At 61.9% G+C, this 23,225-nt stretch overlaps 2 protein-coding genes across 3 annotated transcripts in view; both read left to right on the plus strand.

The window, feature by feature from the left end:
- Window positions 1-1,056, plus strand: part of POC1A (POC1 centriolar protein A) — a 54,419-nt gene extending 53,363 nt beyond the window's left edge. For both annotated transcript variants that reach the window (XM_037049566.1, XM_037049565.1), the window contains exon 11: window positions 485-1,056. In XM_037049566.1, the coding sequence (XP_036905461.1) occupies window positions 485-583 (99 nt within the window). In that variant the 3' untranslated portion in view covers window positions 584-1,056. The remainder of the gene's footprint in view (window positions 1-484) is intronic.
- A 14,738-nt stretch (window positions 1,057-15,794) lies between these two features.
- DUSP7 (dual specificity phosphatase 7) lies at window positions 15,795-21,415 on the plus strand. The gene is made up of 3 exons (XM_037049567.1): window positions 15,795-16,449; window positions 17,953-18,387; window positions 20,944-21,415. The coding sequence occupies exons 1-3, from the start codon at window positions 15,939-15,941 to the stop codon at window positions 21,249-21,251; spliced, it is 1,254 nt and encodes a 417-aa protein (XP_036905462.1). The 5' UTR covers window positions 15,795-15,938; the 3' UTR covers window positions 21,252-21,415.
- The last annotated feature ends 1,810 nt before the right edge of the window (window positions 21,416-23,225 follow it).

A 23,225-nucleotide genomic window follows, 5' to 3' on the forward strand; every position in this document is an offset into this window, starting at 1 on the left:
GAGCTCAGCGGTGCCCTTCCCGTTCCCAAGGGGCACATGGGCTCAGAGATGGGGAGTTGGGGCCTGACCCCAGGTGGCACATTTCTGTAGGGGTCCTCGCTGGACTGGGAGGGGCAGAGGCCCTGAGGACCCAGGTGGGGTGCCTTCCTCAGAGGGCGAAGTGCTCTCTCCTTTGGAATGACCATGGCTGGTGGTGTCTGGTTATTCATGGGCAGCCTGGCCCTGGGGCAGAGGTGGTTCCGCCACAGAACTCCAGTCCACACGCCAGACCGCCAGGCCTAGGGACTCCAGCCTCGGCTGTGTTGGGGGGTTACCAACCCAGAGCAGGGACCAGAGGTGTGGGGCAGGGAGGACCCTGGGCAGGAAGAGCCGACAGCTGGTCTCGGGAGTGCAGGCAGAGCAGGACCGGCAGAGGGGATCCCCAGGGTGGCTGGCGGCGGGTGGCCCCTGCCCCTCCTGAGCCTGTGCACCTGCTGTTTTTCAGACGGTCTCCATCCTGGAGCAGCGGCTGACGCTGACAGAGGACAAGCTGAAGCAGTGCCTGGAGAACCAGCAGCTAATCATGCAGAGAACAACACCGTGATCAGGGGGGCAGGAATCAGGAACTTGATTTGGGGGGCAGGCAGGTGGGGGTTGGTACTGCGGGACTCGGGTGAATAAACGAAGGGAACTCGGCACCGTGGGAATGGTGTGCATGCGGAGCTGGGGGCTGTGCCATTCTGCCTGCCCTGTGGCCTGCACGGCCCACCTGTGCACAAAGCCACTTGAAAATGTTTGCCACCTCGGAGTTCTAAGGAGCCCTGGGACTCTAGCTCCCCCAGGGGAGGGAGCCCCAAGCCGCCTTCATTCACTCGCCACGAAGCCAAGACACGGCCTGCTCCTAGAAAGCTGCACTGGGACCTTTCTGACCCCCACGTGGGCCTGGGGCCTCCATGAGGCTAGCACTCTGGCTTCGCAGTGGCTGTGACTTCGGCTCTACGCGGGACCTGCTGGCTTCCTCTGCTGCACAGGGGTGAATGAATCTCAACATTAAAACGCATCTTATGGAAGCTGTCAGAAATGGTCCCTGAGTGCGGCCTAATCAGCCCCCTTCCCCAGGGCCCACAAAGCAAAAATGAAAATGGCCACTTGGGAGGCCCCTGCCGGGATCCCCTCTGAGGCCCAGAACACCCTTGTGGGTGTCAGGGGACAAGGACAGCCACAGCTGTTGCATCCCACCTCCCGCTCCATGGCTCCCACGGGGACCAGCCAGTGCCTGCATTTGCATCAGCTCCCCCCTCTGCACCTGTGTGGGAAGGCCAGGCGAGTGTTTTCCACATGTCTGGGTGTCCAAGCCTTCGGCGTTTGGCCCTGGGCCTGGGCAGCCCAGGGGAGGGTTCTGTTCTCCCACACACCTGCCGGGGCTGGGGGCATTTGGACTTCCCAGGAGCTGTCAGTGCCACTCACTGACGAGGTTTGTGGCCTCTGTGGCTTCCAGGTGGGAGCAGGGCCGAACGCCTGTGCCGGGTCCTGATGAGTGACCAGAGATGCCACTGCCTCTCCCAGTTGGGTGGGGAGAAGGCTACAGGCGAGATCAGGGGTCAGGTGCTGCCTTTGTCTCTCCGTGTGGTCTCCACTGGTGATGTGGCCTCTGGTTCTTGTGAGTGGTGGTGGTAAGACCCCTCCAGGTGATTACAAGCCAGGTGCTGCACCAGGCCCCGTACCATCCACCACCTGTCCCACTAAGACAGCGGGGCCTGCTGCAGGTGACCCGCTCCCTGTGTGCTGCAGGTGAGGACAAGGCTGCGGGCTCAGGCAGTTCTGGAGGCCCCAGGGCCCTGCTCCAGTCCTCGATGCAGCCCTGCTGGTGTGCGCATGAGCCAGCAGACCTCTGAATTGGTAGGTGAGGCCTTCGGCAGCCATGGCTGGTCACGGTCCCCTATCCCTGGGGGCCCCAAGTCTGCTCAGAGGGGACACAGCTTGAGGGGCCACCCTTGGTATCCCACCCCATGCTAGCTCTCCGGACTCCAGAACCCTAGGCCAGCCTGTGGTGGCACCGGCCTTGGGCTGGAGCTCCCCGGAGTTGGGGCTCCAGTGATGGGATCCAGCGGCCCAGGGAGAGCCCATGGACTCCGGGAAGGGGCTGGGCAGCAGCGGTTGTGCCTGGAACCCCCTCCGGTTACCCGGTGTGAACTCTCCTGAGGGGCGCCCCCACCACACGCCAGCCGCCTTGTCTTGTGGGTCCCCTTCCTGGAACTTGGCCCCTGTGCCAATGGGGATGGGGGCTGGTGGTCTGAGGGCCCCTTGGCTGGGAGATTTGAGGTGGCCAGTTATAGCCACTGGACCCCTTGGTCCCAGCCATGGGCATCCTGAGGTGAGGAGGGGTTGAGCCTGTAGGCGGGGGCTCAGGACAGCCCCCCCCCCCCCGCACCAGAAGGAGCAAGTGTTCCAAGCCCACCTCTTCTCAGCGAGGCTGCCGTGAGCTTGGGGTGGGGGTGTGATGGCCCGGAACCCCGGAAACCCTGCCCAGTGAGTCATCCTGGCCCTGTTGTCCCAGCTCCCTGTCATTAACCTCCTCGTCCCAGATGACTTGCTTGGGATGGCCCCTAATGACTCCCGCTTTAATTGGTGTGTGATCATTCAATGGGACAAAACCCCCAGGGGTTCTTGCCAAGCACCCCTGCCCCCACAAGGGAGAACCACCTCACCAAGATGGCAGAGACAGGCTGGTGGTGTCTCAGGGCATCATCCCGCTTCCTGGGAGCATTGCAGCCCACACAGGGCCCCCGTCCCGTTGCCTGGCAGGCCTACCCCAGCCAACCGGCCAGCAGTACCCACAGAGAGCAAGGCTGGGGTGCTCCCACTTTGTGCGAGGCTGCCTCTGGCCGGCCACCCACACCCCTTTCCCGGGCAAGGAACCTGGGCAGGACTGGACCTCACAGCCTCCTGGGGCCTCCCTTCTCGGCCCTAAGCTTCTCTCAGGCACAAGTGTGTGTGCCCGAAAGGGAATCCTGCCACCATTTGTGGGCACCTACTGGGCAGAGCCCTGGCCAATGCTGTGTGTGTCTCAGGCCCTGTCCATCACCATCCTTCCCCAGCTGGGCACCTGCACTCAGCCTGGGGATGGAGACTGACTTGAGAGCCATGGACGCCCCTGAGCACCTTGGCCCACATCAACCTAGTCCCTGTTACTCTGGTCTCAGGCCTGGCTGAGGGCACAGGCCCTCTGCTCAGTTGGCCTCCGGCCCTCTGTCCTCCCCTGGCCAGCCTCCACCCAGGGCTAGGACCTCGCCTTGACCCAGTGGATCTCTCTAGAACGCTGGGGACAAACACAAGGCCCTCCACCTTGTTTTACCCGGCCTGGCAGCAGCACCAAGCTCCTTGCCCCTAGTTAAGGTGAAGTTACATTTATACGGTCCTTAAATCACATTTGGTCCTTTGAAGGTGACCATGAGGCTGTGGCCCCTGGTGAAAACGAGTTCGACACCCCTGTGGGTAGTTCTAGGGTCCAGAACCATCCAGCTTTCCCAGGAGCAGCTTCGGTGCCCCACCCTGCCTCTGCCTTTAGCCCCTCAAATTCTGACCCTGGCCAGAGGCCCTGCAAAGCCAGGCCCTGGTACCCAGGGTCAGAGTGGAAGCGCTTCACATGCTCCCCAGGGCAGTGTGTCCGCCACCCCCAGCCAGCTCAGCGCCCAGCCTCTCCCTGCCATGACAGCTGCTCCTGCCCCACGGGAGCCCCTGAAACCCCTGCAGAAGCAGTGTCATAGGCCCTCTGGCAGCAGCACACTGCTGCTCACTGAGAACGAGGCAGGCGCCTCCTGCTGAGGGCCTGGGCCAGCCTCTGTCCTCGCCCCTGTCCCCATGCTGCCGGGGGTGGCTTCTTGGCTGGAGCCGTGATGCTGGCCTCTGCCCCCAGGGCTGCCCTGGCCCTGGAATGGGCTCCAGCTCCCCAGCAGTTGGCGTGTGCTCTGAAATAGGGCCATTTGTGAGGCCACCCATACCCTTTGAGATGTCCTGAGCCCTCCTGCTGGGGACGCATGCCTCTGGCTTGGAGACCCTCAACCCTGCTGGCTCCCCTAGTCAGGGAAGAGAGCCTCAGGCTGGGTCAGGTGTAGGCCCTTCCAACATCCCCCAGGGGCTCGGGCCCGCCCCCACAAGGAGCCAGGGCTCCTCAGCACCTGGCCCCTGCGTGGCCCTGGGCCCACCCCATCTGTTCTCCACTGCAGCCTGGGTCTGTAAGATTAAAGCAAACGATAAAAAGAAAACTTGGAAGACAGCTTATATCATCCCTGCTCCTCACCTCCCTGTGGCTCCCAAGCCTCCTCCCAGTACAGGCCACAGCGCCCACCATAGCTGTGTCACCCTCTTCCTGGATCCTATCTGTCCCCACCCTCATTTCCTGTCACCTGCCACTCTCCTGTCATTCCCCTCCAGCCACATCAGCCACCTCATCGCTCCTTGGATATACCAGGCAAATTCTGGCCCCAGGGCCATTGCATCAGCCATTCCCGCTGACAGGGATTCTCTGACTTCCCCCTTCCTCGTGCCTCAGCCTCCTGACCCATAACATGGAGTGAAAGCAGGAGTGGCCTCGTGGGGCTGTAGGGGAAACTCAATCAGACACATCACACGTGAACCGAAGGGCAGGCTCTGTCCCCGCTGGGTTCCAATGCATGACCTGGGAGGTGGGGCACAGGGGTGGGCCCCCAGCACCAGAGCCCTGATGGCTCCAAGGCCCACCCCAGGCTCAGTGGGTGCTCCTGGGAGGGGCCCTGGGTGCCCTGTGAAACCCTCAGGCTCTGCTCCCCGACTGAGCGCACCCCTCCCCCCCACTTGGCATCAGGGCTCCCCACACAGCCTTCCCTAGTGGGGCTTCCAGCTGCCCGGCCAACCTCAGTGCCCATGCACAGCCCCCACTGGACAGGGAGGGAGGGTGGGGTAGCCAACCGCATGCCAGGCCTCCCTGCCCACCTGCTAGCTGAGGGGGCAAAGGTGAGGGTGTGGGCTGGCCAGGTGAGTGGCCTCTCGGCCTCACCGTGCCCAGGGATCTCTGGTGGGGTGGGGGAAGTGGGGCTGGACCTAAACAAGCATGTCACTGCTGGCTGGCTGACTGGCTGTGGTGGGGCTTCCTCAGCCACGGCCCCTCCCACCGGCCTGGCTCCATCCTGCCCCGCTGGCTCTGAACCCCAGCTGAGCGGGGCCAGGGATTTGGGGCTTTTCTGTCTGAAGCAGAAGACGGGGCCTTCTAAGGGGTCTCTCCCACCACCACCACCACCTGCCCTACGGACCACTGGCCTGGGGTCTTCTGCAGGGGCCTGGGAGCCTGGAATCAACCTTGCAGGGGAGGGGTGGTGCCAGGACCTGGGGGGATAAAGTCTTCCCCAGCTCTTGGCTCTTCTGCCCTCCCCCTCCCTTCCTTCTCCCCGGCTTCCTCCAGAACACGTGTTTCTAATCCCCACTCAGCCCCTCTTCCCTCCCCAGCCCCGTTTCCTCTCCAAGCCATCCATCCCTGCATGTGGAACTCATTAGGAGACCCTCAGGGCTTGTAACCCAACTCCGGCCTGAGCACGGGGAGGGGTCCCCTCCACAGCCCCCGTTTAGAGGGCGGTGCGGGGGTGGGGGCACCCTGTGTGGCCCTGTGCGGCCGCATGCTGGAGAACAGGAGTCGAGCATGGCCGAGAGCTGGCTGAGGCCGGCGGGCGGCCGGCTCGCCTCCCTCCTCCCCAGCCTGCTCCCTGGCATCCACCCCGCCACAGAAGCCTCCCTGGGGGCCAGACTGGGAACGCTGTGGATCCCACAGGGCGGCACAGCAGACCTCAGGGCACCTGGGGTGCCTCAGAGGGGCTCTGAGCTGCGGCCTTGACGGCCGCCAGCTTCCCACCTGAAACCGAGAAGCAGAGAAGACAATGTGGTGTGGGTGGCTACTGGGCAACATGAGGCCATCTTTTCCCTAGAAGGCCATGCCGAGGGCACGGTCCCATGAGCTGGTTGTGGAGGTCACGTGAGGAACTGATGCCCTGGTCCCAGAGTCTGGGAAGGGCCAGGTTAACAAAGCGAAGCCAGCAGTGTGCCCGCAGGCCTTGTCAGGGCCTTGAATGCAGTCCCGTGCAGGGCAGCTGGGGCTGCAGACTTCACCGACCTTCCCAGGCATCTGGCCACACAGGAGCCTTTTCCTGGAGGTGCGCCTGGTGGGCTCTCCAGAGCCCACTTTGGACAGCGAGATCCCCGAGGAGGCAGGAGGCCTGGGCCCAAACGGCCTCCTGGGAAAGGACCGCCGAGGTTGGAGCAAGCACTGTTCTGACTGGGTCTGAGGAGAGTGTGGGCACTGAAGGGGTGACACGACTAAGGAAGGGTGAGCAGGAGGCAGCAGGAGCCGAGAGGCGGAGCCGTGCCCGAGCCGCACCAGGGCGTTGGCACCTGATTTCCTCCCAGCCCTTCCTCGTGGGAGGGCAGGTGGGTGGGTGGCCAGGTGTGGGCACAGAGGCAGAGCCTTGCCCACAGGATGGGACCTGCATGGGCAGGCCCTGGGTGTCGGGAGAGTCCACATCACTGCCCCCACCACGAGATCCTCAGGACAGGGCCGCCACCTGCTCTAGGTTAAAAAATGCAACTGTCTCCTGTCTCCATCCCCCACACTCCATGGCTTTCCCATGGGGTGGGGGTCACCGCCTGCCCCCAGGGCCTTCTCCCCACTGTCCAGGCACAAGGGGTGTTTCCTCTCGCCTCACAGCAGCAGTCTTGCACGATACACTGCTCCCACTTTATCATAAGTGGAAACCAAGCCCCCGAGAGGGGAGGCTGGTGGTTGAGTCAATATTAGAGTCAGGTCTCCGGGTCAAGCTGCCCAATCTCCACCCCACTGCCCCCACATCTTACCCATACCCTGCCTGTCCCAACATGTGGGGGAAACTTTGCCCCACATGTCCCCGCAAGTCCCCCTGTCCGCCATGGATGAAAATAATACTACCAAGAGCCCTTTCCTCAAGGGCTTTTATTAAGTTCATAACACCAGGAATACAGGTAAAGCTCATCAATCAATGTCAGGTGGCAAGGATCGAACAGTAGATAACATTTCAAAGAAATCTGAGGGCTTAGTCTGAGTCAGTGTCTGTCAGGTAAGGGGGTTGCAGAAACTTTGGGAGACATACTCATTTCCTTCTCAGACCCTTATCATATGAATGAAAGCACTCTTAGCAGAGCAGGCTTCACAGGACTTTGTGAATTCTTTCTTATGCCAGATCACCCCGGATCCCGCTCTAGCTGGCAAAGAACTGCACCGCCTTCCCCATCAAAGGTTTTTAGGCTTAAGTGGATTAGAACCAGGAAGCACTTCTCCCAGACAGAAATGGGGACTCAGGCTATGTCAGAATAGCCAGGCGGGGCAAGGGTCCATCACCCCCTCTTTGCTGCAGCCCCCCGAGTGCTTCCTTGAGCGCCTCCCAAGTGATCATGTCTGGCTTAGGCTGCCCCCCCTCTGAGGAGTCTTACCTGTCACTGACTAACCGACCAAGCGTTGGGGGCAAAGATGGATGAAGCAGAAGCAGCGCTGCTGCCAGGGAGATAAGCTTTGTCCCCTTAGTGGCTCACTCAGCCTTATCCATGAGGGGCGGTTACAACTCCTGAAACCAGGCAGAGCGCTTCCCAACACCAACACACATGGCATGCCCACACCTTGGGCATCTGAGGGCTGCGCTGCAGCGGATTATCCCGCTGTACCCAGGTCAGCACCCAGCAGGTGGTCAGCACTTGGCCTTGAGCCAGGCCAAGCAGCGCATGGTGGTTGGGGCCCCATGCCTGGCACCTTAGGCCAAAGAGCTCCTCCCCCTTCTAGTTCCAGCGTAGACCCTGCCGGCTGCCCTGCACCCAGGGAGTTCCGCGGGCAGAAGGTGTTGCCCCACTCTGTGAATGGGGAGTCTGAAGCACCTCCAGGGGCCACCTGGTTCCGCAGCAGGCAGCAGACTGTGTCCCCACTCTGCTGGGGCTCCACTTCCTGTGGTGCCATGGCCGGGGACTCCAGCCGGTGCCCCAGCCCGTGTTGGTGGTCCAGGCCTGGTGCTTCTGGGGAAGCTGTGGAGGCTCCTGGGAAGATTTCTAGGGAGGGCTCTGGCACACCTCACCCCCACCAGCCCCAGGCTCGGCACCGCCCCTTGGGCGCAGGCCAGAGGCTGTCCCATGTGGAGTTGGGGGTCAGGACAGAGCTGTCTCCTGATGGGAGAATGCAGAAGCCATGGCTGGGGTGGGAGGAAGGGGCGGGGACCTCAGGCAGAGCTGGCCCCTGGTGCACCCAATCCCCACCTCAGGGGGCTGCTGGAAGCCCTGAGACTCAGAGGCCGTTGGAGCCCCTCTCTCTCCCAGGAGACCCTTCTCTTTGTGGGAACGAGTGTCCAAGGTCTTGGGGCATGTGCCTCTACGGCAGGAATAGGGCTGGGCGGGGCCAGGCCAGGAAGGAGAATCCCCAGACTGTTTCCTGCCACCTACCTGGGAACTGAAACACCACCCATCCAGTACAGGGCAGGTCTGAACAGCTGAGCCTGTGTAGGCTGGCCCTGAGCCCACCACCTGCAGTGGGGCTGGGCACTGAGGCCTCAATCTAGCAACCTCGTGCCTAGACCAGGCCAGCTAGCTCCCAGGACACTTCCCCAGCCTCATCGTGGTCACATCATTACTGTCACTGTCACCATCAGTGCCTCGTAGGAGGGATTCCTGAAAGACAGGGCTGTGTGGGCCGATGGGGAAAGGATCAGACAGGCCTGGGCAGCAGGCAGAAGCTAATGAGGCAATTAGGCCTGGCAGCTACAGAGAGACTTACCAGCACCCGCCTCTCGGCACCCCCGCAGCAGTGCCAACCCAGGCCTCTGGCACATCCTCCCGCCAGGCGCCCCGGGAATTCCCAGCCTTCTTCTTCCACCCGCCCAGCCTCACAGGTCAGACCGGCTGTGCAGTTCAGAGCCTGCCGCCGCTGGCCCCCTAACTCCCAACCTGTAGGCTGGTTGGGCAAAGACAGACCTGGGGTCCCCTTCTCCCGACCCCACCACAGCTCTTTACCTCTTCTCTGGTGGGGCAGGCCTGCCTGGGATGCCCTCCTGCGTCCCACCCCTGCCCCAACCACCAAGCCTCCAGGCCCTTCCTGGCAGAGGTGGCCTCAGAAGGATCAGAAGCTGGAAGCAGGAGGCCAAGGGTGATCTGGTGGCCAGATGGGCAGGCAGCTAAGGACATCCGCTCCCCTCCCAAAGCCCTGCCTCGGTCCCTCAGAGCCCCATGTGGGCTCCTGGGGTGCTTCCTAGAAGGCCTGCCGTGTCCTGAGAGGGATGGGACAAGACCCAGATAAATATTCTGGGGAGGCGATATGAGCAAAGGGCTCTGGCCCTCACCTGTGGCTTGGGGGCAGGGAACTGGCCCACCTGCACTTATCTGGATCCTTCCCGCCTTCACTCCACCTTCCTCTGAGCCCCACAGAAATCTCCTAGGAGCTGTTGATCAGCCTCTCCTGGCCCTCCAAGGCCTCAGTGCCAGCAAAAGGGGCTCCCAGGCGAGTCAGGGCCCCCCACCCAGTGCAGGCCCCGCCCAGGGGGGAGGTGTGCAGGCCTGGGGCCCAGACTTGCTTGGGCCTCCAGGGACCCTGAGGATCAGTGGCTCCTGGACAGGGGGAGAGAGCCCTTGCTGAACCAGAAGCTGTGGCCTACCTACTGTGTGAGGCCGGGCCGCGGCACGAGGGGAGCCCTCTGGCAAGAGCGAACCTGGCTGCTGGAGAGGGCAGGCCATGCAGGGTTGGCAAGGCCCAGGTGGGGAACGCAGTGAGAGGCTGCCGGCACCACCCCTGAGGCAGGGAGAGCCCATGGAGGTGTAAGTCACACGCTGGCCACATGCTGACTACAGGAGTCTAGAAGGAGGCCAGTTCCGGTCTGGCTGGGCCACTTCCAGGTGCCTGCTCTGGCTCTGGGGGTCGGCGTGTTTGGGGGAAGGACAAAGAGGCAGAGGAGAGAGCTGGGAAAGGAAGATGCCAGAAGAGGAGCCAGTGTGTGTGAAGATCCTGAAGAGACAGCAGGAAGGGTGGGGTTGGGGGACCACTCAGGGGAGGAACAGGGCCAGGTCACCAAGAGCCACACTGGCCACAGAGGGGGACTCCATGCCGGAAACGGAACCGGAACCAGAACCGTGGGAGGCTCTGGCGCAGGGGAGGGGCAGGCCCCATTCACATTCTCACAGATCCCCGGGGCTGCTGTTGGGGGCGGGGGACTGTTGGATGGAGTGGTGAGCTGAAAGGAGGCCGGGGAGATGGTTGGGGAGCAGGGGAGAGGGCCTGGCCTGGTCAGGAGGCAGAGAGAGGATGGACTGAAACCGGGTCCTGCGAAGGGTCAGGTGAATGGGTGCAGAAAGGGCATTCGACAGTGCCTAAGCTGGGCACAAGTGGTCCCTCGTGTGGGGGGAGTGGCTGCCCGTGCCGTGTGTTCCCCTGCATTGGTGGCCCCCGCTGTCCCAGGGGGAGACAGCAGCTCCCTGGGGTTCCCTGTGGACTGTGCTTGGGCCTCCTCCTGCAGGGCTCTGGGCCCCAGCCCCCTGCCACAGCTTGATTTGTAACCATGAGCCTCAGTTTCCTGTTCATCCAATGGGTTGACAGCCCTCCCGGGGCTGATGGGAAGCCCTGATGGGGCCAGAAGGGAACGTGAACTGAGCCTGGGCAGTCCAGAGCCTCTGGTGGGAAGTTCACGGCGGGCAGCCCCAGGCAGGGCTGTCCACCCTCCCCTAGACCACTCCTCCCACTCGTTCGTGTTTATGTTTCCTTCCCATCACCTGGGCCACCATGACTCAGCCCAGCCCAGTGGGTAAGTGAGTAACTGACTGGGGCTGGAGCCAGGCCCTCGGAACAGACATTTCCCTTCCCAGGCCTCAGCTTTCCCATCTGTGGAGCAGACAAGCCGTGCTCTGCTCACCTCACTGGGGAAATGGGGCGAAGGCGGGGCTGAGCATGTGAAACGGCAGCGCAGGGCGTGACCCTTGTGCCAGGACTTGAGCCAGGCCTGCTTGCTCTCAGTCCCAAGCCAGCCCTGAGCAGAGCTGGGCAGGCGTGCTGGTCCTGGGCGACCAACCCAGCAGACTCCCATCCCTCCCATCCCTCCTATTTACTTATTATCTTTTAAATTCCTGTTTTTTTAATTTATTGATTTAGAAGAGGGAAACATGGATTTGCCGTTCCACTTATTGATGCATTCATTAGTTGATTCTTGTATGTGCCCTGACTGGGGATCGAACCGGAGACCTTGGCGTAGTGGTACGATGCCCCTACCAACTGAACTATCCGGCCAGGGCTCCCCCAGCCCTCCTAGGGGAACCTGTATCAGCAGGACTATGGAACAGAGGGAGAGTGGGGTGGTAAGGAAGGCCTGGTTGACCCACCCCAGACTCCTGCAGGCTGAACTGCCCTGAGGTGGGCAGAGGGGTCACCTGGGGCCCCACAGGGGAGGATTAGGAGAAGGAGCGACTCAACTGAGGTCAGGCAGGGCAGTCTTTCTGGAGTGGGAGAAGCTGGTTTCAGAGGGTAGGGGCAGGGAATCAGGAAGTGCTGTGTCTGGGGTGAGGAGGAGGGAGCAGGAGAAGGTCCTGGTACAGTGAGCTGGGGGTGGGGGTGAAGGGGCCACAGCTGGTCTGGCTATGAACTGAGGCCATAGGAAACAGGTCTGAGGTCTGAGGTCCCAGGTCCCTTGTCTACCACAGCCAGTCACTGGTCAGGCCTGCTTCGAAGGGTTTTGAAGCCAGGACTTGGCTCAGTGAGAAAGTGCTGTGATTGACTAGTAATGTCTGCCAGGGACAAAGCATCGCAGACTAGTGAGCATTAGCCCTGTTTTCCATGTTCTATTTTCTATTTTTAGGCTGGTCCCAGTGGCTGGGTATGTGGCTGGGAGAGTGGCTGTAGGGACCCATGAGGGGAGGTTGGCCAAGTGCCTGCTGCCACCGCAAGGTGGGGAGCTGGGGGAAGGAGGAATTACGTAGGCCCTCTAAGGTCCCACTCACTGCCCTACACGTTCCCTGGCCTGGGGCACGTGCTCGGGAAAGGCCTGAACACCAGCGGAGGGAGGCTGTCTTCCTCTCCCTCAACCTTCTCTGGTACCTGTGGAGAGTTCCCAGATCTCCCAGGCCCTGGCTGCCGTCTTTCCAGGGTTTGTTCTCTGATGTTTCTGGGTGTGACCCTATCTGCCACTTGCTCCTCAGGACCCCATCTTCCTGCCCTTTTGCCCTGTGCACCTGGGCAGCGCATGGAGAGGATGAATAGGCACATGGCTCCCTGGCACCCAAGCTGGCAAAAGCTTCCCCATGCCATACTGTCACTCCCCAGAGCCTGGCAGCCCTGCTGCGTTTTACCCAGAGCTTTTCACCCTGAGACCCCCAAACCAGCTAATAGGGCAGGGTGAGCCCAGGAGGGCTGGAGAAGGGGAGCATGGCTTCCGCCTGTCAATAACCACCCTCTGTGGACACCCCTCCAGAGAGAGCAGCAAGTGCCCAGACACACGGGGTCTATGTGTGCATGCGTATAACGGTGTGTGTGCACCTATGTGCTGTGCACTTCCACCCTCGAGCACAGCTCTGTGTCTGTGTGTGTCTGTCTACCCACATGTGTCTGCAAGCACCTACAGAGAGACAGGTAGGTCTATATATTGCATGTGTCCTCACATGTGTGTATGGCTGTGTATAGCCAGGGCTCCTGTTCAGGACAGAGGACTCATCAGGCCTTCCACAGTCCACCTGGCCTTCCTCAGACATCACCTGTTCTAACTGCAACCCAGGCAGGCACCTCACCAAAGGCAGGGAAGAAGCTGTCCCAAGGTTCAGGAGCAAGGGGAGTGACCTCTGGTCTGGGCCTCAAACAGGGCTCTGATGACACTCCCCCCCAGCAAGGTGCAGCTGCCCTGGGCAGAGGCTGGCACCATAGGCTGCAGGGCTCGGCCTGCCCCAGCCCCTGCTCTGCACTCATGGTGGGATGGGAAATAGACTCCTACTAGACTCCTGCCTTCCTGGAAGCTGACACCCTAAGTCTGTGCTAGTCTCTCAGCACAGAAGGGCAGGGAACTGACTGACCCTCCTCCTCTCCTCTTCCTTGGGCACCGCCACTCAAAACATGGTGGCCCATCTCTAAGTCCCCAGACACCAGTGGGAAAAGGAAAGTCTGTTTCTATTCTTGTGACAGCTGCTGGGTCACTAAACCATGTAGACAGGTGCATGGGGGTGCAGCCCATTCACATCTGCTGGGTTCACATCAAACATCCCACCATCACGGCCACGCCTTGCCCTGAAGGGACAGCCCCTTCTGGTGGTTCCAGGGCTGGATGTGTGCAGACAGGGAGGGACAATCCTAACAGGCCTCTGGGTTTAGGCCTGGCTCCTGGGTGAGCAGGGAGGAAACAGAGATGGCAGGACAGGGAAGGGGCCTGTGAGCAGGTACCTCTCCTAGTGGCTGCAGGTGAGAAAAGGTCTGAACCCCAGGCAGGCAAGACCACATTCCAGAAAAGGGGGCATGTCTTTGACCCCCAAGGCCCCATGGGGCCCCAGATTCCCTCATCCAGCATCCTGGAGGGAGGCTCACCATTGCAGGGCAAGGCCCTGGGCAGGAACAGCTCTAGCCTCTTGCTGTCTGACCACGGGCAAGTTCCTGCGGTGCTCTAGGCCATGTAAGTCAGAGGGTTCTTGTTCCCGCCCCGAACCCCAGGCCCCACACACCTAAGGGTGGCTCTCCACGGTCCATTTTACTCATTGTGTCTAGCTGTTTAAGGCTGCAGGAAGAGCTTCACTTGGGACCACAGGCGATGGGGGCTGGGCTGAGTGCAGAGTGGAGACCAGGGAGCCACCCAACTCACTCGAGGGTGGCAGGGAATCCTTTCCCTTCTCAGGGTGTGTGGTTCTTCCTATGTGTGGGGGAGGGGACTGTGGGGGTGCAGGGGAGATTCCAGTTCAGTTGTGCCCCAGCTAGTGAGAGCAGGGACCAGCTCCTGAGGAAGGATTCCCTGGCCAGCAGGCTGTCTCCCCTGGGGAGGGGGGACGGTGGTGGGGGTGCTGCTCATGCCTCTTCTGAGTGCTGCCTCCCTCCCTAACAACCAGCCCCTGGGCTGCCAGCCAAGGGTCTGGCCTCGGGGAGGTCCCCTCCTAAACGGCAAGGTTCGTAATGGATTGGCTGGGGGCTGTCCAGGCCAGCACTCTCCTACACCTGGGCCACCGACGCCCAGAGAGGTGAGGACCACAGAGCGCGACAGAAAGTGGCAGTGCAGACCCTGGGTCTGGGCCCCTCAGCCCTGCAAGCTCTTTCCGCGGGTCCCAGGACTCCAGGGACCTAGGTTCTGCCCAGCGACGCCAGGACAGCCATGGGCGATGAGCCCCCTCTTCGACTGCGATGCTGTGGTCTTTCTGGGGCTGCGACGGCGGGAGGGACTCCCGCTTCTTTGCGATCCAGCCCTGTGGCCCGGGATGGAACGCTTCAGGTAGACTTCTCGCGGGAAACACAGCCAGGAGCGGAACTCCTCCGGGGCCGCCCTTCTCTGTCCCTTCGGGTCCGCAGAAAGCTCAAGCCGCCCGTGTTGCAGGAACCCCATTCCCTCCAGAGGGAGGTGGAGGTGAGGTGTCGGTGAGCCGACTAGCCTTGGGCAGAGTGGGAGGGGCAAGCCCGAAGGAGGTGGGGGCTCTCTGTCGGGCAGGGGACGGACCAGACCAACCACCAGGTCCACCTGCTGCCTTCCAGACTCCGCAGGAAAAGCGCGGCAGGCTCTGCGCACGCGCGCCGCTCTAGTCGAGCTGCTTTGTTCCAGAGCTACCTGAGGCTCCATTCACCTCCTCTGCCCCGCCCGCCAGCGAGCAGCTACCGAGACCCCGCCCATTCCCGCGCTGGGTGGAACCGGAGGCGAGCCCCGCCCCCTCCCTCGCACTCTTCTTCGGCCATAATTGGCCATCTGTGCGGCGCGCTCCCGCCTACCGCGAAAGCTGATTGGTGCTTTGGGAAGGAGGTAGGAGAAAGAGAGCTGACTGTAAAGGGCGCTCCTCTGCTCTCCCTCCCCTGTGGAAAAGTCACGTGGCGCTTCACTCCGCGTCTGTCACCACCCAGCTTGGAAAGCTTTCTTAAAGAGCTCCCTCTCTCCTCCCAGGGCTGGTCCTTTCCAGGATTTCTCCACCCCTACCCACTGTGGGTGGCACGAGCCCGGGCCGTCCTACTCCGCCAGTCGCCCAGATGCTGATTGCCGATCAGGCTAGGTGGGGTGAAACCTCTCGCAGGTCTCGGAGCCCATAAGCCATCACAAGCACTCTGCAGTCACCTGAAATAGTGACCTGCTAAACACAGTGCTTGGCACGTAGTAGCGGTCAATTTCCTTTTGTTGAATGAACACGCTGAGAAAATGAATGAATGGGGTTGACAGGTAGGAAGAGGGGAGGTGGGCTCAGCGTGACCGCCCAGCCCTCGTGGAACTCTGCTTTTGTTATGAATGTGGCGAGGGGAGGTCAGGTTCAGAACGCTCCCTGTAGTGCCGTTAGAGTCGAGCGAACAGGTTATAGGAGACCCGGGAGGGTGTCTTGGCCCGGCCCTCTAGGCGGGTCGTAGCCAGTTCCAGGCGAGGCGAGACCGCGGCGGCGCTGACTCGGGGCGAGGGCCCGGGCAAACGGGGTCGGGAGCGCGCCCTCGTTTCCCGTGGGAAGGGGCGGCGGAGGCGCGGCTCCTTTAAGCCCGGGCGCCGGCCCCGCAGCCCCGCCCCTTGGAGGACGCCTCAGCGCGCGGCCGCCCGAGCCGCCGTTTAATTGGGGCTGTCAGGCCGCGGCGCGCGCGGAGGGCCGGGCGGGACGGAGGCCGGGAGGCCGGGAGGCCGGGGCGGCGGGTACGCAGCTCGGCGGGAGGCGGGCGCCCGGAGACGCGGCTGGGGCCCGCGCGGCCGGGGCGCTGTCCCTGGACAGGGCTGCCCGGCCCCGGCCCCGGGCCACCCGCACCCCCCATGAAAAACCAGCTCCGCGGCCCCCCAGCGCGGGCGCACATGTCGGCCTCGGGGACGTCGGCGGCTGGGGACACCGGGGCGGGGTCCGAGCCCGGTGCGGGGTCTGGCGCGGGCTCCGGGACAGGCGCAACGACGGGTGCGGGGGCCATGCCGTGCAAGAGCGCCGAGTGGCTGCAGGAGGAGCTGGAGGCGCGGGGCGGCGCGTCTCTGCTGCTGCTTGACTGCCGGCCGCACGAGCTCTTCGAGTCGTCGCACATCGAGACGGCCATCAACCTGGCCATCCCGGGCCTCATGCTGCGTCGCCTGCGCAAGGGCAACCTGCCCATCCGCTCCATCATCCCTAACCACGCCGACAAGGAGCGCTTCGCCACGCGCTGCAAGGCGGCCACCGTGCTGCTCTACGACGAGGCCACGGCCGAGTGGCAACCAGAGCCCGGCGCTCCCGCCTCGGTGCTTGGCCTGCTCCTGCAAAAGCTGCGTGACGACGGCTGCCAGGCCTACTACCTCCAAGGTGAGGGCAGCACCGAGACCCCATCCTGGATTGGGGATCCTCTGCGGCTCCCGACGCCTCTGCGAGAGGCCGCTTTCTGTCCGCGCGCCCAGCCTGTCCCTTAGGCGCCACGTCGCCCCCGGCCCACATCCGCCTCTCCCGGGAGCCCTGCCCCGGCGGTTTATCCTGGTCGGGGGGGGGCCCTCTGCATCCCTTTCCGGGTACTATTCCCGAGGGCTGAACAAACTTCTCCCCTTCTGGACTTTCCTTTTTAACTGTTGCTGGCGCCATGGCAGCTCAGTTTCCAGCTGAGCCCCTCAGAGGAGGGAGGGGCCCCTCCTAGGACACCACCCCCCAAAGGCGACAGGGCACCCAAGGCCAGCTCCTCCGGCCTAGAATGCAGGTCCCTGAAAGTCCAGGCAGACAGGATCCTTTCTCAGCATCACCCCCAGGGCATAGGGACTGTTTGGGGTGGGGGACTCAGAGCGTTCCCGCATGTATCTCCCTGGTTGGGGATCACCGCCTTTTGGAGGCATCTGGGCTGGGGCTGTGAGTAGTATCCTTTGCTCCAGCCCTGGTTTCCCGGGGCCCTGTCCCCAGCCTACTGCCGAGAGCTTGCAAAAGGGGGAGGCAACACTGCGGGGGGGGGGGCGGGGGGCAAGTGGCTGCAGCCGGTGTTTCCAATTAACATTCCAAAATGGCCTCTCGCTGGCAGCGGGGCGGGCAGGGAGGGGAGGGGCGGGGAGGGGAGGCTTGCGGCACCCTCGGGCCCATGCTTTGCTGCAAGGCATTCCCCACTTCTTGTCCCTGTAAAGCCCCCAGTGGCCCTCCTACTCCGTGAGTCCAAGGCTTGGGGGGGAGTCTTGAGTTCTAAGTGGGGGGGATTCTGTGAAGCTGGGACCTCTTATGAACCTGTTCCTGCTCGCTGGGGGAAAGGACCAGTCTACCAGTCTACTCTCACTCTACTCTTCCTGACTGTGGTTGGGGGTGGGGGACAATCTCTGGACTCCTGGTCAGGAGGCCAGGCCCTCTCTGCCTCTGACCCAGACACACCTCTGGCCTCTGCAGTCTCATCTGTAACAGGTTTTCGAACCCACAGGTGCTGGCCTGCGGTGGGATTGTCTGCTTTCCTTTATTACTGAGCCATTATTGGGCACCCGTGGTTGCCAGCTGCACAGAGGAGCCTCGGCAGAGGGATAAGCTGGAGCCTGCCCTCAAGTGCCCTAAGGGTGGTGCTGTGGCTGGGGCCCTGGAGCCTCCTGAGTAATGGCCTGGAGCTCAGGCAGGTGACGTCACCTCCTGGGGCCTCAGCTTTCACATCTGTGAAGTGGGTCACTGGATAGATGGGGAGAAAATGGAGAAGGTGCACGCATAGTGTACGTGATGTGGCCCGTGTTGACTGTTATGGTGCTTGACACTCGGACCCATGGCCACCGTCAGTCTATAGCAGCCCGTTTGGGCCGGGGGCATGGGCCAGTGGCATCAGCAGCCCCTCACCCAGGCCCTGTCTTGCCGCGGCCACAGGTGGTTTCAACAAGTTCCAGACAGAGTACTCGGAGCACTGCGAGACCAACGTGGACAGCTCGTCCTCGCCGAGCAGCTCACCGCCCACTTCCGTGCTGGGCCTGGGGGGCCTGCGCATCAGCTCCGACTGCTCAGATGGCGAGTCCGACCGAGAGCTGCCCAGCAGTGCCACCGAGTCTGACGGCAGCCCCGTGCCATCCAGCCAGCCGGCCTTCCCCGTCCAGATCCTGCCCTACCTCTACCTCGGCTGCGCCAAGGACTCCACCAACCTGGACGTGCTCGGCAAGTACGGCATCAAGTATATCCTCAATGTCACGCCGAACTTGCCCAACGCCTTTGAGCATGGTGGCGAGTTCACCTACAAGCAGATCCCCATCTCTGACCACTGGAGCCAGAACCTCTCCCAGTTCTTCCCTGAGGCCATCAGCTTCATCGGTAGGTGTTGCTGTGCTCAGGGTGGGGTGGCTGGGCGTGTCCAGGTGTGTGCGGGACTCTGAGTGTTGTCCACGCTTGACTGGGTACCTCTGGGCCTGCCGAGGCCTGTGTGCACCCTGCATGTGCCAGCATGTGCCCATGGGTGTACCCGTGCCTGCTGTGAGTCACCCAGGCCCTTGGGGTTGAGCAGTCAGCCCCCTGAGTCCTGGGCACGTCGTAGCCTCTACTGTCCAGCTTGGGTTTTCCCAGCTCTGTTGTTTGGGGCTGAGCAACCTGGAACATCACAGCTCCCAGACCTCCCACGGGTCTCGCTGGCTCTGCATCACGCCGCAGCACACGTGTCTCTCCAGGATAGGGCTGTCACGGAGCCCATTTGGGCTTTACAGTGTACCTGAGGGGGCTGAAGTGTGGCCTGGAGCCAAAGGCCTACTCAAAACAGGCAGCTGTCGGAATGAGGGGCCCCAGAGTGCCTGGTGGGGCCCCAGATGGTCCCCCGCAGCCAGTGGCGCTTGTTTGGAGTGTAGGGGGTGCAGAGAGGATGTGGGAGGAGGCTGAGGAAGCCCTCCCCTGGAGCAGCGTGTTCTGCTCTCTGGCTTAGAGCCCTCTGAGCCCCTCCAGCCCTGCCTCAGCTGACTCCAGCTTATCTCTGACCCCCCACCCTGCTTCCTCCTCAGCCAGCTGGAGGCTCTTGGGCTACACGACATCTACCCTGGACTCCCCTTTCACCCAGACGACAGGGAAGGGACACAGGGTGAATGGAGACCGTGGGTTCTTAGAGCCTGGTGTTTCTGCTCAGCCTCCGACGGCAGGGAGGCAGTGGCCAGGGCAGAGTCTCCTGCTGGCGGCCCTGTTCTGTGGAGGGCGTTTTGGTGTCAGCTGGGCTGGGCTAGCTTTAATAACAGGAAGTGGGAGGCTTCACTGCCTCATCCGCTTACTGGGAACCAAAACTAGGTGCCTGGCTGGGAGGAAGGAAGGAAGCCGGGGGCTTGGGGGAGGGGCTGGGGCTGGGGCTGGGGCTGCTGGAAGCTTCCCAGTCCTGAGCAGGAGGACCTGGCCCCTGAGGCTGTGGCCCTGCCTCAGTACTGTCCTCCCCACAGTGAGGGAGAGAAGTGGAGGGGGATCCCGGATCCCCCAGGGCTGAACCTGGCTTGTGGATGTCTTTATCCTTCTTGAAGACACCTCTACACCTGGGATGGGGACAGAACAGGGTGTAAGGGCAGGGGGAACATTAGTCCCCAGTTGGCAAGTGAAGGACTTGAGGCCCACACATCATAGCACTCAGTGGGCCCAGACCCAACACCAGCCCCCCACTGCTCAGCCACACCCTGAGAGAACTAAAAATAAAGCCAGCGGAAGCGGTTTCGCTTTGGATCACATGGGAGTGGGTTTGGGGGCCAGGCGTTGCTGTATCCTGATGTGTCACCACTGGGGGCTCGTCTCCACCACCCGCTTCTGCCCCAGGTCTCAAGGTCACACCACACAGTTCCACTTGAAGCCACAACATCTGCCTTCCCCTGTTGGTCTCTCCCCGCTCGTCCCTGAGTCTGGTTAAGCACCTACTGCATGCTAAGTCCTGGGGACCCTCCAGTGGGGACACAGAGAGGAGGCTCGGCCCGGCGCAGGCGTGAGCACCAGAGGAGGGACCATCTGAGAACCCATGGGTCTCTGTGTAGGAGTGCACCAATTGAGTGCCAGCTGTATGCTTGGCTCCCAGGGGGCTCACAGGCAGGGAGGTGGGGACCTGGAGGGCCCAAGGCCACCTCTTGTTAGTCTGTGTCCCTCTTGCAGCTGTGGCACAGAGGGAAGGAGAGATGACAAGATGGAGGTGTTTAGTGGCTCGGCCAGAGCTGTTGAGCTCTGCTGTGTGCGAGGCGGAAGTCTGGGGAGCCAGGCGAGGCAGGGTCGGGCAAACGGAGTGGGCCTCTGGGCCTGCTGGGGGGACTAGGAAGTGTGGGGGTGGGCCCACTTAGGCACACCCCACTCGTGACAGCCCTCGTGTGGCCCTCGTCCCAGGGCCCGGCTGCTCAGGAACAGGACTGACTGCTGGGCAGGCCTGGCCATGCCGCCTTTGGGAGGGAGTGCCCATGGGGGTCCCAGGAGGATGAGCTCAGCCCCCACCCCCACGTCATGAGCTGGCTGTGGTGGGTGCCATGACTTAGGACTCTGTGTCCCTTTCCTCATTTATAAAATCAGCTTACTAGTTGTGCCTGAGACCTGGGACACTCTCAGCTCTCAGGCACACACCACCATAGCAGCGTTAGGACTAGCAGTGGTCACAGCTGTCACTCGGGTCCCTACAAGACCTCTGCGAATAGAGGGCCCATTCTGTAGATGAGCAAGTGGAAGCACAAGGACGTCCAATGACAGCACTAATGTGTGGTCTCCACAGTCATACCCTTGCTCTTCACCCCAGGGTGCTGTCCCACCCCCGTGGGGGACTTCACCAGGTCTCTCAGGAGTCAGGCAGCACCAGCCAGGGACCCGCCCCCATCTTCGTCCTGTGTGGTTCTTTAGAGGCGGCACGGCGCCTCCCTGACCTGTGCCTGTGTGTTCCAGACGAGGCACGCTCCAAGAAGTGCGGCGTCCTGGTGCACTGCCTGGCGGGCATCAGCCGCTCGGTGACCGTCACGGTGGCCTACTTGATGCAGAAGATGAACCTGTCACTCAATGATGCCTACGACTTTGTCAAGAGGAAAAAGTCCAACATCTCACCCAACTTCAACTTCATGGGGCAACTGCTGGACTTCGAGCGGACGCTGGGGCTGAGCAGCCCGTGTGACAACCACACTCCCAGCGAGCAGCTCTACTTCTCCACGCCCACCAACCACAACCTGTTCCCACTCAACACCCTGGAGTCCACGTGAGGCCAGGGGCACGGTGGGCAGGGGGCCGGGCCCTCGCAGGGGGCCTGAGGAACCCGGACATCGCCTGTGCCCAGGGGCCCAGGCTGACAGGCGGCTGGGCCGCCCCACCGTCCCAGGGCGGGCAGGCAGAGCCCACAGCCGGCCGCCGTGTGCGGGGCTCTGGAGAGGCAGATCCGGGGCTGTGGGGGTCGGATGGCTCATCCCACCCCCAGGACTCTCCTTCCTGCTGACGCCTGGCCAGTTTGGCGGTTTTTTAAAGACATTTACGGACCCGAGTTTACTTGTTCCTTTTGGCAGGTGAATCCAAGCTCCCTGGAGCACAGACAGTGGTCACGGGCTTCTCAATTTTTTTTTTTTTTAAATGAAAAGTGTTATTTTCAGGTGACATGCAACAGTGGATTGTATAAACCAGTATTTCATCCCTTTCTTGATCCTGCGACAGAGAGAAGTGTTCTCAGTTCTGTTTTTCAAAAAGCAATTACTGTTGGGTTTTTTTTGTTTGTTTCCTCTTTTTAATGGAAAAGACAAACCCGGTGTTGATCTTGACCAAATGCGTTTTGCACATGTGTGAAGCCTCTGTGTCTGCAGCAGGCCCTTCTCGGAGGGGTGGCCTGCGCCGTCTCCTCGTGGGACCCCGTTGTGCCCAGTCTCTTGGCCCAGCACCAGTGTGTCCTGCAGCGGCCTGTGGTGACATCTGCAGGTTGTACCAGGCAGGCTAGACGGGTGGACTTTGCATTCTCTGCCCTGCCCGGCCCCTCCAGTGGCCCCTGCAGACCCCCTGCAGCGGGAGTCGGGGCCCTCGCTATCCTGTCCAGCAGCAGCACTGGCCTTCTGGGCTCGGGCCCTTCTCCATACGAACCCACTACTTCCGTCTCTTCCTCTCTGTTTGTGACTGAGAGTGGAGACGCAGTGTCGGGGAGCTCCAGGGGTGGGGGGCCAGCCCTGCCTCCCAAGTGTCTGTCCCTCGCCCTGGCTGTTTCTTTGGTTCTGCTGCCACTCCCGGCCCCCTCGTCCCAGTGGAAGCCTGCCCAGCCCTCCTGTCATCCATGCCTTCTGCCAGCAGGACCCTCGTCCCCATGCAGGCCCAGGGCAGGCGCAGAGGGCGAAAATGGACCGGCGAGAGGGTGTGAGGCTCTGTCCCCCACAGCCCACCGCCAGCACCTACAGAACAAAGCCACGGATTCCGTTACCCCCCTCCAGTTGTGTTCCTTCTCCAGCCCCAGTTCTGCTGGGTGTCAGGACTGCGGGGCCGGTGCGGGTGCGGCCGGCCAGGCCCCTGAGCGAGCCGGCGCTTGGCACCGCTGCATCTTACCTCACGGGGTTGTTTTCAGGGATTCTTCCAGGCAGCGGGTCCACATCTTGCCACATTCGAGAAACTGACAAAAGCTTCCGTGCTGTACGTGGTTCTCTTTCTCTCTCTTTTTTACTTTCAAAAAGAAAAACCTGGAAAGATGCATCCGCTTTGTGTAAATGAGAGTATGCCAAGAGGGGGGCCAGTTTTGCTTTGTGATGTGTTATGAAGGAAAATTTGTGACCCTGCTTATGTGTACACACACACACACACATATATATATATATCCCGGACTGGCAACGGGACTTTGTTTATATTGCAAATAAATATTATTTTTTCTTTAAAGCGAGTTGTGGTGTCGGCCAGGGGCTGGGGCCCTAGGGCCCGCACCCCAGCACCCGTTCTGTGTGAGGCAGTGCCAAGGGCCTGCCAGGCGCCTGCTTTGAGTGGCCACAGGTGCCCACCACCAGAGGAGCTGCCACCCTTCTTGGTGAAGCTGGATGTGGGCGTTCCTCCGGCCCCCAGGCATACCCGGCCGGGCCATCGGCTTTCTCTGTGGGCTTTGCTGATCGGTGGACAGAAGGAGCTCGGAGAGATTTCGTGGACCGAGGTCCCAAGGACGAGCCCCTGCTCACCAGAGGCACCGGAGGCTGGCTGCTTAGATGTCGCCCGACTCGGGGCCA

Source organism: Sturnira hondurensis, unplaced genomic scaffold, assembly GCF_014824575.4.
Source record: "Sturnira hondurensis isolate 20B ecotype Veracruz unplaced genomic scaffold, ASM1482457v3 Scaffold0006496, whole genome shotgun sequence".
NCBI lineage: Eukaryota > Metazoa > Chordata > Mammalia > Chiroptera > Phyllostomidae > Sturnira > Sturnira hondurensis.